The sequence below is a fragment of the Aulonocara sp. 'chitande type north' Nkhata Bay genome, linkage group LG7 (assembly GCF_057382095.1).
Source record: "Aulonocara sp. 'chitande type north' Nkhata Bay isolate Kocher_YH1m ecotype deep benthic linkage group LG7, A_spYH_male_GT1.1, whole genome shotgun sequence".
Lineage (NCBI taxonomy): Eukaryota > Metazoa > Chordata > Actinopteri > Cichliformes > Cichlidae > Aulonocara > Aulonocara sp. 'chitande type north' Nkhata Bay.
Genome location: NC_141350.1, coordinates 55512921 through 55525642, shown reverse-complemented (window position 1 = coordinate 55525642; position 12722 = coordinate 55512921). Strand labels below are relative to the sequence as shown.

The 12722-nt window shown below is 42.2% G+C and overlaps 1 protein-coding gene across 2 annotated transcripts in view; it reads left to right on the top strand.

Moving 5' to 3' along the window:
• Positions 1–12722, top strand: part of LOC147326301 (synaptic vesicle glycoprotein 2C-like) — a 76015-nt gene that overhangs the window by 49149 nt on the left and 14144 nt on the right. For both annotated transcript variants that reach the window (XM_086301429.1, XM_086301430.1), the window contains exons 5-8: positions 10246–10379; positions 11796–11885; positions 11971–12081; positions 12202–12290. In XM_086301429.1, the coding sequence (XP_086157555.1) occupies positions 10246–10379; positions 11796–11885; positions 11971–12081; positions 12202–12290 (424 nt within the window). The remainder of the gene's footprint in view (positions 1–10245; positions 10380–11795; positions 11886–11970; positions 12082–12201; positions 12291–12722) is intronic.

The following is a 12722-nucleotide window of genomic DNA, read 5'->3' as shown; positions in this document are numbered from 1 at the left end:
CCAGTAAGGTTAACTATGTAGATGCTTTGTAATATTTTGCATAATATTTCATATTTTTCACCAGCAGGCAATTACTTAAAACACATATTTTGCAGGTGGTTAAATGAAACCATCTGTTAACATACCTAAAACCTGCCAGTAACTACGATGTTATTGTCCAGGTATTCGTCATCAACTTCATTTCTGTTCAGTTCTGTTTTAACAATTCAGTTCAATTCAATTTTATTTATACCATGGCAAATCACAACAGCATCGTCTCAAAGCACTTTATATTGCAACCTAGACCAAACAATAATACATAAAGAAAAAAAACCCCAACAATCATATGACACCCTATGAGCAAGCACTTTGGTAACAGCGGGAAGGAAAAACTTTAACAGGAAGAAACCTCCGGCAGAACCAGGCTCAGGGAGGGGCGGCCATCTTCTGCAACTGGCTGGGGAGAGAGAAGGAAGACAGGATAAAAGACATGCTGTGGAAGAGAGCCAGACATTAATAACAAGTATGATTCAGTGGAGAGAGGTCTATTAACACATAGCGAGTGAGAAAGGTGACTGAAGAAGAAATACTCAGTGCATCATGGGATTAAAGCATAAAAGCATAACTAAGGGAGGATTCAGGGTCACCTGATCCAGCCAAAACTATATGCTTTAGCAAAAAGGAAAGTTTTAAGCCTAATCTTAAAATAGAGATAGTGTCTTCTCCTGAATCCAAACTGGAAGCTGGATCCATAGAAGTGGAGCCTGAAAACTGAAGGTTTTGCCTCCCATTCTACTTTTAAATACTCTATGAACAACAAGTAAGTCTGCAGTGCGAGAGCAAAGTGCTCTAATGGGTGATATAGTACTATAAGGTCATTAAGATAAGATGGGGACTGATTATTCAGGGAAGCATGTATAATGTAAACAGAATTGGTCCTAGCACTGAACCCTGTGGAACTCCATAATTAACCTTAGTGTGTGAAGAGGACTCTCCATTTACATGAACAAAATGGAGTCTATTAGATAGATATGATACAAACCACTGCAGCACAGTACCTGTAATACCTACAGCATGCTCTAATCGCGCTAATAGGATATTATGGTCAACAGTATCGAACGCTGTACTGAATTCTAGCAGGACAAGCACAGAGATGAGTCCACTGTGAGAGGGAATAAGAAGGTCATTTGTAACCTTCATTAAACATGTTTCTGTACTGTGATGAGCTCTGAAATCTGACTGAAACTCTTCAAATAAGCCATTCTTTTGCAGATGATCTGTTAGTTAGTTCAGATCAACTACTCTTTCAAGTGAAAGAATAGTTTCGATGTGGATAACACATTTTATGTGCTAGAATGTAACGTGCTGACATCACATTTAATTCAGTATATCCCACCACCACTTCCTCTGCCTACCCTCCGTTTTAATTTGATTGCTAATTTTTTTTTTTAATTACAGGTTGTATACAAGTTTATGTATCAATTGCTAAATTAAATTAATATTGATTACATTCTTTTAGAAATTATTATCAAATCAAATCAAATCACTTTTATTGTCACATCACATGTGCAGGTACATTGGTACAGCACATGTGAGTGAAATTCTTGTGTGCGAGCTTCACAAGCAACAGAGTTGTGCAAAATACAATAATGTAAACAAGCAAAATACAAGAATGGCTACATCTGAAACTAATAAATATATGTACAATATATAATAGTATATTATATATAATAGTATATTATATATTGTGCAAAACAGTGGCATTACTGTACAGTATGGAGTGCATAATGTTAAAGTTCCAGTAGTGAAGGTGAGGTGTCTATGACGTGTTCAGCAGTCTGATGGCCTGATGGAAAAAGCTGTCTCTCAGTCTGCTGGTACGGGACCAGATGCTGCAGAACCTCCTTCCTGAGGGAAGTAGTCTGAACAGTTTATGGCTGGGGTGACTGGAGTCCTTGATGATCCTCCCCGCTTTCCTCAGGCACCGCTTCCTGTAGATGTCTTGGAGGGAGGGAAGCTCACCTCCAATTATCCGTTCAGAGCACCGCACTACTCGCTGGAGAGCTTTGCAGTTGTAGGCGGTGCTGTTGCCATACCAGGTGGTGATGCATCCAGTGAGGATGCTCTCAATAGCACAGTGATAGAAGGTCCTGAGGATGCGGGGGCTCATGCCGAATCTTTTCAGTCTCCTGAGAAAGAAGAGGCGCTGCTGCGCCTTCTTCACTATTTTGTTTGTGTGTACTGACCACGTAAGATCCTCAGCCAGATGTACACCAAGGAACCGGAAGCTGCTCACTCTCTCCACAGCAGCGCCGTTGATGGTGATGGGGGTGTGTACTTCTCTGCACCTCCGGAAGTCCACTATCAACTCCTTTGTCTTTGCGACGTTGAGGGTGAGATGGTTGTCTTGACACCAGTGGGTCAGGGCGCTGACCTCCTCCCTGTAAGCCGTCTCATCACCATTGGTGACTACACACACCACTGTAGTGTCGTCCGCAAACTTCACAATGATGTTGGAGCTGTTAGTGGCTGTGCAGTCGTAGGTGTAGAGTGAGTACAGGAGAGGGCTCAGTACACACCCCTGTGGAGCACCAGTGTTCAGTGTGATGGGGGATGAGGTGATGCTGCCCAGTCTGACCACTTGGCGTCTGTCAGACAGGAAGCTAAGGATCCAGCTGCAGAGGGAGCTGCTCAGTCCTAGATCCTGCAGTTTCCTGTCCAGCTTCGAGGGAACGATGGTATTGAATGCTGAGCTGTAATCTACAAACAGCATTCTCACATACGTGTCTCTCTTCTCCAGGTGTGACAGGGCAGTGTGTAGTGTCAGGGCTATGGCATCATCAGTGGACCTGTTGTGGCGGTATGCGAACTGTAGAGGGTCCAGTGAGTCGGGTAGTGCAGAGCAGATGAAGTCCCTGACCAGCTTCTCGAAGCATTTGCTTACGATGGGGGTCAGGGCTACAGGTCGCCAGTCGTTCAATGAGGAGATGGTGGAGGATTTGGGTACAGGGACGATGGTGGCCATTTTGAAGCAGGCTGGGACTACAGACAGAGAGAGGGAAAGGTTGAAGATGTGCGTGAACACTCCAGCCAGCTGAGCTGCGCATGACTTGAGGACGCGGCCGGGAATCCCGTCCGGACCAGTAGCTTTGCGTGCGTTCACCTTCCTGAAGCACCTCCGCACATCCTCCTCAGACACAGTGTGCGCACTGACGTCATCCGCGGTGCGCACACTGTCCGGTCTCATGGTGTTCGCTGTGTCGAATCTAGCGTAGAATACGTTTAGATCCTCACACAGAGAGGCCGTGGTCTGCGGTGTGCTGGTTTTCCCTCTAAAGTCTGTGATCGTGTTTAGTCCCTGCCACATACTCCGAGGGTTGTCAAACTGTTGCTCCACCCTGTCCCTGTACTCACGTTTGGCTGCTTTGATCGTCTTCCGGAGTTGGTAATGTGCGTGTTTGTAGTCCGATGTGTTCGCGGAGGCAAAGGCGGTGCTCCGTGCCGCCAGTGCCGCGCGAACATCTCCGTTAATCCAGGGTTTTTGATTTGGGAAGGATTTAACTGTTCTGGATGGGACGACATCTTCCACGCATTTCCTGATAAATCCGCAGACTGAGTCTGTGTATTCATCAATGTCCCTAGCAGCCACGTGAAACATTTCCCAGTCCGCGTGATCAAAACAGTCCCGCAGCGCAGACTCCGATTGGTCCGTCCAACAGTGCACCGCCCTCCGGGTTGGAGCTTCCTGTTTCAGCTTCTGCCTGTAGGCGGGCAGGAGCAGGATGGAGCGGTGATCTGATTGGCCGAATGGGGCGCGGGGGAGGGCTTTGTACGCATCCCGGAAAGAGGTGTAGCAGTGGTCGAGTAGCCGATCTCCACGAGTGTTAAAGTGGATGTGTTGGTGGAGTTTGGGTGAGACTTTCTTCAGGTTTCCCTTATTAAAGTCTCCGGCTGTGATAAACGCCGCCTCTGGGTGTGCGGTTTCCTCGCTGCTGATCGCGCTGTACAGTTCCCTGAGTGCTCGGTCAGTGTCGGCTTGTGGGGGAATGTAAACAGCCGTAATAATCACTGCTGTAAATTCCCTCGGTAGCCAGAATGGCCGGCACTTAATCATCAGGTACTCCAGGTCCGGTGAGCAGAAGGATTTGACCGGGTGCACGTTCGCATAATCACACCAGCTGTTGTTGATCATGAAACACACACCACCGCCTCTGCTTTTCCCAGTAAGATCCTGTGACCTGTCCGCGCGATGCACGGAGAACCCCGGTAGTTGTATTGCTTGTCCGATAGCCAGGTTTCTGTGAGGCAGATCACGCAGCAGTCCCGCATCTCTCGCTGGAATGAGATCCGTGCCCGAAGCTCGCACAGCTTGTTCTCCAGAGACTGCACATTAGCCAGTAATAAACTGGGTAATGGTGGTCTGTTAGTGCGCCGTCTCAGTCGAACCAGAACACCAGATCTTCTCCCTCTGCGTCGGCGTTTGCGGCCTCCAGGGCCAGAGAACAAAGGCGTCTCAGGTGAGATGAATGGGGGGTCTGCAAACGGAGCGTCCGTGTTGCAAAACTTGAACTCCGGAAAGTTATAAGAAAGACCGTCTTTTATGTCCAGTAAGGTTTGTCGGTCGTACACAAGGAGACATGTGCTACTCGTGAAAAAATGAAGGAAAAGTAAAATTAAACACAGAAAAAAGCTGTTGCTTGGGGGAGCTCGCGACAAGGCTGCCATACTCGGCGCCATCTTGTTCTCTCTATTATAAGTATTAATTATTAGAGTCAGAGAGCAGGATAAAATAAAGATACACAGGTTCCTCAAAATTTGTCAGTTTCAACTTTCTAACCAATGGCTACGTAGTATTTCTCAACTTAACAGTGAGTGTCATCCCTTGCTTATCACAAAATGGTGATGACAAAATACCTAGTTCAAGGTTTTCACTAACCAGCGTGAGACGTTGTAGTGGGCATATCCATCTTTTAAATTCCACCTTGCATAACGAGGCGGCTGTGGCTCAAGAGGTAGGGCGAATCACCTATGAATCACCCACACATGCAGGGCCTTGGGTTTTATTTTTTTTATTTTTTATTTTTTATTATTTTTTATTCCTATTTATTCTATTTATCCCCTTCGTATATTTTATTTATATTGTCTCTGTATTTATATATATGTGTGTGTGTATAACTCTGTAACTTCTGTCGGTGCTGTGCTTTTTTGGAAATCGAATTTCCCAGAGGAACCCACCCGAGGGATTAATAAAGTTCTATCTTATCTTATCTTATCTTAAAGGTGTGTCACCAGGGTGCAGGGGAGGCTTCCCCCCCTCTGTCCCCTTCTGGCTGCCTGTGCCTAAATTTTATCCCACAACTTAGACATTCACATTACTCACACTCTCATAACACATACATATAGGCACAGCTGGCTGCCGGCGGAGCTCACGGGCCCCAGATGAGTGACCCCTCATCTGGGGCTCTCCTCAGCTCTTTCTGGGATAGTGGCGCGGCTGCCCCTCTGTTGGTCTTCCTTGGTCTCTTGTGTTCTGAGGGCCTCTGGATGTCTGGAGTTTTGATCTCCTCCATACCTGCTTCATGCCCTGGAGGACGGGGCTATGGCTCTCCACACCCTCTAGCAGATCATTACATGAAGGAACCTTTTAAAAACAAGCGTGTTCATGCTCACAGGTGTACACACGGGTGCTCACACACACAAACTACACCCTTTTTTGGCTCCTACCTCAAAGCACACTGTGCGCTGTCGATCTTATGTGCTGCACAATAATGTTTAATATTTAGTATTTACTGTTATATTCCCATATATCATCGTGATGTTGTTTATTATGTTGCTCTTTCTTTTCTTCTGCTTGTTTTCTCTTTTTTCTTTCTCAACAGGTGATCCAGGTGATTGATATATGTATTTTTTGTCTGCTTATTTTGTTGGTTTTTGTTTTTTGCCCTTTATCCCCGTCCCTCTTCCCCGCTGTTTTTCTTTCCTTCTTTCTTTTTCCCCTTTCTTTTCCCCAGTCAAATCTGTCCCGTATTTAGCAAGTGAAAATAAAATAAAATAAAATAAACAATAAAAGGTTAATCAAATAGACCATTACGGCAAGGCTGGGATGGTCTATTTGGTAAAGTAAATCCGTTGGGCATCTTTCTTCGCCTTTAGACAATAATTCTGATGGCAAAAGAGCCAAATGGGACATGCAAAAAAAAAAAAAAAATACATGACTGAATATAAAGTTTTAAATACCAAAAAAAAAAAAAAAGAGTTGATGGATTGCGTGTCGAAGTATGCTAGATCAACTCCAAGTTCCCCCTGATGCATCCACTGGAGTGTGAGTATGTGTGTGAGTTGTAGATATGGTGTTTGTGTGAATGTGTGTGTGATTGGGAGAATGAGACTTTAAGTACTCAGAGTAAAAAAGTGCTACATACCTAAAAAACAATCTATATCATATATGTTATTTTTTGCTTTTTACATGAGGAACACACACATGCACACACACCCACACACACACACACACACAGAGAGAAAGAAACACAAAGTGTAAGCAAAAGCTGACATTGCTACGTTTAAAGTAAGGGCAAAGTGATGCAATGTGCTCGCAACTTTACTGGCCCAGGTTCCAAAGTGGAGAGGTTTCCCACTGTTAGGAGAGACTCACATCACCAGTTTGAACATTACTGCAAAAAGAAAAGGCATTAACGTCGGACTTGGCGGTACTGCTCCACTCTTGATGATACCCCCTGCAGTAGTAAGGCATGCACATCACAACACGATACATAACATCCAGTGAGCCTCGCAAATAATTCCCCCATCGTGGGGCTTAATTTAGAAATCAAGACCCATCAGGGGGGCACACAAACACATAGCAGGTGGCGATGTAGGTGGAAACCACAGCAATAACAGCAGCACAAAAAAGCAACAAAGTGTCTGTCAGTCTGCACAATAAATATATACATGAAGGGCACTAAAATGTACAGAGTTGTGTTAGGCAAGCAAGGTTCATCTGGACATACAGCATTTTTATTTTAAAAGAGCATTCTTTTTAATCAAATCCTTTTAGGAGACTATAATTGAAAACCAATGGTTTTGCTCATTTATTGGAATTTTATGACAAACTGTTTGAGGTTGTGAAAAAAATGCAAAAAGTTGACTCATATAGTTAATCTCATATAGTGAAGGAGAGGAGGTGTGTCAGAGCATATGAACAAAAAATGAGCTAACTGAAATCAATCAGGAATGGGGGGCTGCAGATAAAGAAAGAGGAGCAGAGAAATAGATTAGGAAGACATGGCAAAAGAGAAGCGAAGAGGGCTCTGATTTATGAGGCCTGCATCGGGGATAATCAAAAGGTGAAGGGATACAGGAGAGGGCTAAAGGGAGGCAAAACAAAGACAGAGTGAGAGAGTGAGACTGTTACACAACAGAGGAGCAGAGGAGGAGAGGAGGAGGAGGAGGAAAGCTTCTTGTTTGCCATGGTCCTGGTGATCAGATATAATGGAGTTTGCTCTTGGACACTGGCCATCAGGATGTTGTCTCTGCTGGAGACTATTCTGTGACTGTGTGACACTATAGTGTGGGGGCACAGGGTTGATTAAGTTCCTACACCAAGTGGTGTTCTTTATTTAGAATGAAGCTACAACACCAACTTTTTAAGCAGGTAAAGAAAACATGTTGAGGAAGTGCAAACTTCTTCAGTCTGTGCAGCTTCACATTTCATAAACACTACCTCTGATTTCATTTCACACTGAATGAACTTGGAGAAATTTTGAATTTTGGGCTCACACTTTTGAAAATAGTTCACATTGAGCTTTTTTCCCATTCCCAGCACCCATGCAGTAAAGTAAAGTAACAGTATCTACCTTTAGGAACTACTACTGTGAAACTAGAGAAAAGGCACCTAAACAACAGGAAATGGCAATAAGGAGGAAAGAAGTGGTAACAAAAATACAGAAAAGACAGATGGAAGTAACTATAAAGAAACACTGGACAACACAATATCAAAACAGGGACCAGGACTCAGCAAATACAAATAGAAAATTAAAGACCATGACAGTACTGACTACACATGGCAAGTAAGCACCTTAGCTTTCCTATTAAACTCTTAGTGATATCAAAATATCAGTAGAATGTGAAAAATAATCTGCAAATAAATTCATAACATAAATGTATTTTCTTTAATGTATGTATTCATTTATTTACTTTTAACTTAAAGAATTTGTATAGACACGCAGGCCATATACTATCCAGCAGTGGGTGCCGCAGAACCCTCTGCGACACATTTTTAAAGTGATACAGCAATAAATGGACATCTCCGTGACAAATACATGGGATTTCTCATAAATGCTTTACAACGATTTTGCCAGTAGAATACTGTTATTGTAAAACAGAGCTAAACTCAGTATGTCTCTGAGTCAGCGGGTAAAAATAGTTGCATTGTGTTCTGTCCCTGCAAGTACTACTACTTATGTATAAGTACCAAAAATTAGAAGTAACTGTTTAATGAGAAAAAAAGAAGAAAAATTAGTGTGCGGTGAAGCTCACAAGCATACACAGAAAGATATTTCTGTCTTATAGGTCATAAATGGCTCCTAAGAATCTAAAGATAGAAGCTTACATTCTAAAGCTCTCCAGTGGCCGTCAGAGTGCAGGAGCGACTGAGTGTGAGAGGGCTTATAATTGAGGTCAATTGATTAGACGCCAGTGTTGTAACACATTTTTTCTACAAGATGCAGCAATGTGTGGGTAATAAGTTCTGCCGCAGTGCTTCCATTGACTTGTAGATAACTGTGTGTGTGTGTGTGTGTGTGTGTGTGTGTGTGTGTGTGTGTGTGTGTGTGTGTGTGTGTGTGTGTGTGATTTTAGCTTTTTAAGGTGCTAAAAATGGGTTAAAGTAAAGAAGCACATAAATCACAATAAAAAATGGCCAGTTCAAGTGTGATGTGTGTCACAGTGCAACATGTGTCTCTTTAAGACTCTTCTGTCTGTGAGTCTTTGTGCATGCTTGTGTGTGTGCAAGTGTGTCTGTGTTTATGCACGTACCCTATGTACATGCTTTAAAATTTGTGTGATACCACTAAGCAATGGCCAAGGACAGTGTGCGCGCGTGTGTGTGCGCGCGTGTGTGTGTGTGTCGGTGTACTGTATGTGTATTTCAGCAGTGTTCACTTACTGTAGAGGAGGGACATAAATCTTGCTGAGTGTCTGAATCAGTCAGCCATCTCCTCTAGTCCATTATAGCCATAATCCCCCTAATGAGGTTTGTACTGGTACAGGCTAGAGCAGCGCCACAGGCCACGCACACGCGCACACACACTTGTATGTCCATGCTAATACACTTTTCTATTGTTAATTTTTGCATACAGACTTTGCTGTGTGAGTAGACAGGATGGCTTCCAAACATATAGGTACTCCATCATATATTGCTACAACTTGTTGATGGTCTTTGCAGAATGTCCTTTGGAGCTTTTGAAACTTTTAGAGAAATCACAGAGTACTTTTGTATTTGATGTTTTTCAGATTTTAGTACTGGAATGGAGCCAGTGTCAAAAGATCTCTGTTCTTTTTCAGAACACATAGTGACCAACATATCGTTAGAAAGTGATAATTAAAGTATTTTTGTTTTTTCATTAGATCATTTTAAAGACATCATGTTTTGTCTCTTTTGTTTTTTCTATTATGGGACCAAATCCTAAGGGGACTCGTTGAATCTCTACTAGAATATTATTATAACATTTTGTAGAGGATTAAATCTTTCTTAATTGTGAATACAGTGCATTAGACACCACAAACTGTTTTTTTCAGGCACAGTTTTGTAAAAGCAGCTAAATCAGCTTAAATAACCACACCTAAGAAATTTTCCAGTTGGATGTCGAAAAGAGTCATTTGGCCTGCCAGTGAGATCAGCTGATCTGACAGGAATGCTGAGAGACTTGACTTTATGGCCCACCTGAACTAATGCAATGCTCAGTTTTGGAGCCTATCACAGCTACAATAGGGTGGACAGGTTGCCAAGCTGATGCAGGGCTAACACAGAGAGACAGACAACCATTCACGCTCACATTCACACCTATGGGGAATTTAGCAGTTAACATAATTCCACTAACTGCATTTCTGTCCAACCTTGAGGGACAGAAAAAAAAAGCTACAGCAAGTATACATGTGTGCTTGAATTTAAGTTTTATGTCTTCTTGTGCAACGGGGACTGAGCTCACAACGTGATGCTATGCCACATTATTTCTAACTGTCCTTGTGTGTGCATGGTTCTCTGTGCAGGCTGGAGTTTCAGCATGGGATCAGCCTACCAGTTCCACAGCTGGCGAGTGTTTGTGGTGGTGTGTGCGCTGCCCTGTGTCTCTGCTGTGGTAGCTCTCACTTTTATGCCTGAAAGCCCCCGTTTCTACCTGGAGGTAAAGGAGATGTTTAGTATATGAACTGTTCCCGCTTGCTTGCAACTTGTTCATTCTTCTTTGCCATAAAGCTCAATTAAAATCACATTAGTGAGCCACACTGATGGACTGGGTAACATGTCTTCCTCATTATAAAGAAAAGACACTCTTACAGAGAACCATTAGCCTTATTATTTAAAGAAAAGAATAATTATGATTCTTGTAGATATCAGACAAAATCAGACCATAGTGAAAAACAATCTTGATGTCACTTTTTAAGTCAACTTTTTTCTGATTGGCTGCCCACTAAGATACATATTAAACTACAGGTAGGTGAGCTTTAGCGCCCTATTAGGCAAGCGATGAATTTAGTTAAAACTCAAAATCACAGTAATTACTTGTACATATGCTGACCTCATTATTTGAAACTTAAACACTCACTACTGTAGCAGTGTATATAAAGAACATGAAAATGGAAAGTAAAACTGTAACAGGTGAATTTGAAACTTTATGAAGATGTATTTATCCTCTATTATTTCTGATCATTATTTATTATTACACATAAAATATTCATAGAGGGAGATGCAAAGTGTACTACTAAGACTTCCACTGGGGTGTAATAAAGAAAAAGAATTATAATTTTAAACTTAAAAGCAGATGTTACAAAGAGTATGCATTTTTATGTGTTACCAATGGAGAAGTCTAGTCTCCCTACACACAGTGGAATCCTAAACTCCAGATGGCTATTGCAGTGAGCATTAAATGCTTCCCACTTTTAGACTTTTATACCACCTTGGAGGACTAAAAGTCTAAAGGAGCCTCTGACAGAGCCTGTTGTCCAACTAGTATGATGTGTAGCAAGAGTGTGCAGTGTTCTTCATTACATTGACCACTTTGTGGTGCTTCCCTCTCTACACAACACATGTATGGACCTCAGAGTATTCCCCATGGAGCTCAGCCAGCCTTTATCAGTTTTTTCAGTTTCTTAGAGTCACTCTCTCTGATGCTGCCTCCCTAACAAAAAGCTGCAAAGAAAAAATAAATCACTGGCACACAATGAAGCTTTTTTTTTTTTCTCACAAAGTGGATACCATCTGTTAGATGCCCTTGCATGAAACTGAAGTTTATGTACAATATTTGCTTTATATTATCCTTTTATCAAAAAGAACAAATTAAATGAAACAAAATCATTCTCCTAGGAGAACAGCAAAAAGCTTATTTTCAGCCTGCTCTTCTTAATAAGCTTACTTATTAGGACAGCAGTGTGGAGATTCTGATGCTGGGGTTGGGGCATAGAGGTGAAGGTCACTGTGCAACACATGAAATAGACTTTACACACAGATATATAAATTGCATACATGTGCTATTCACTGTGTATGTGGAGTGTTAATATTGAAATCCAGCATATATATCCAAATTATGACAACTATTCCCCAGATGGGTAAACATGACGAGGCCTGGATGGTGCTCAAACACATCCATGACACGAACATGCGTGCCCGCGGAGAGCCAGAGAGAGTCTTCACTGTGAGTACACCCCGGGCTTTGCTCTCCATCATTCCTGCTGCTGCAAAGCCATTGGCAGATGACTGATCAGTGTCTCCCCCTGCAGGTGAACAGGATAAAAATCCCCAAACAGCTGGATGAGCTGGTAGAGATGCAGAATGAGTCAGCCAACCCTGTACTCAAGGTCCTCTTCAAGATCAGGGCTGAACTCAGAGGAGTAGGAGACTCTTTATGTCCTGTTTGTTAACCTTCACTTTTGTTGCTGCATTTTCTTTTATAGTCAATATTTATGGTTGCTATGAATAAAATTCACCAAAACCTTTTTCTTTTATATCAGATCTGGTTGACATTCATGAAATGTTTCAACCACCCAGTGAAAGAAAACACTATGAAGCTGGCTGCAGTCTGGTTTACTTTGTCCTTTGGGTAAGACAGTTATTACACATCCCATATAGTTCTACTTCTGCACTTTGAATGTGTTGTTACTGTTGGCTTTGATCATGTTCAGATATGCTGTTTTTTGCTCTGGATGATGCATAGCTAATATAGATTTCTGTTATGCCCTTGGCACCAAAGTAGATGTTCTCTCACTTATATCTGCCTGATGAGCCGTGGTCAGTTAGATTACATTTAATTTGTGTCTTTTATTGCTTTTATTTTACATCATATTTATGACAGTTTTTCTGTTGCAAACTTTCTATGATTGACTGGATTTTTTCCATTTGAAACCCCAAGTCAAATACAATGTTTTTTTTGTTTGTTTGTTTGTTTGTTTGTTTAAAAAAACTGGTATTCAATTACACCTCATACTCTACCTCTGCAAGAAAACATCAACATCAGGGCAATGGCTTTGAACTT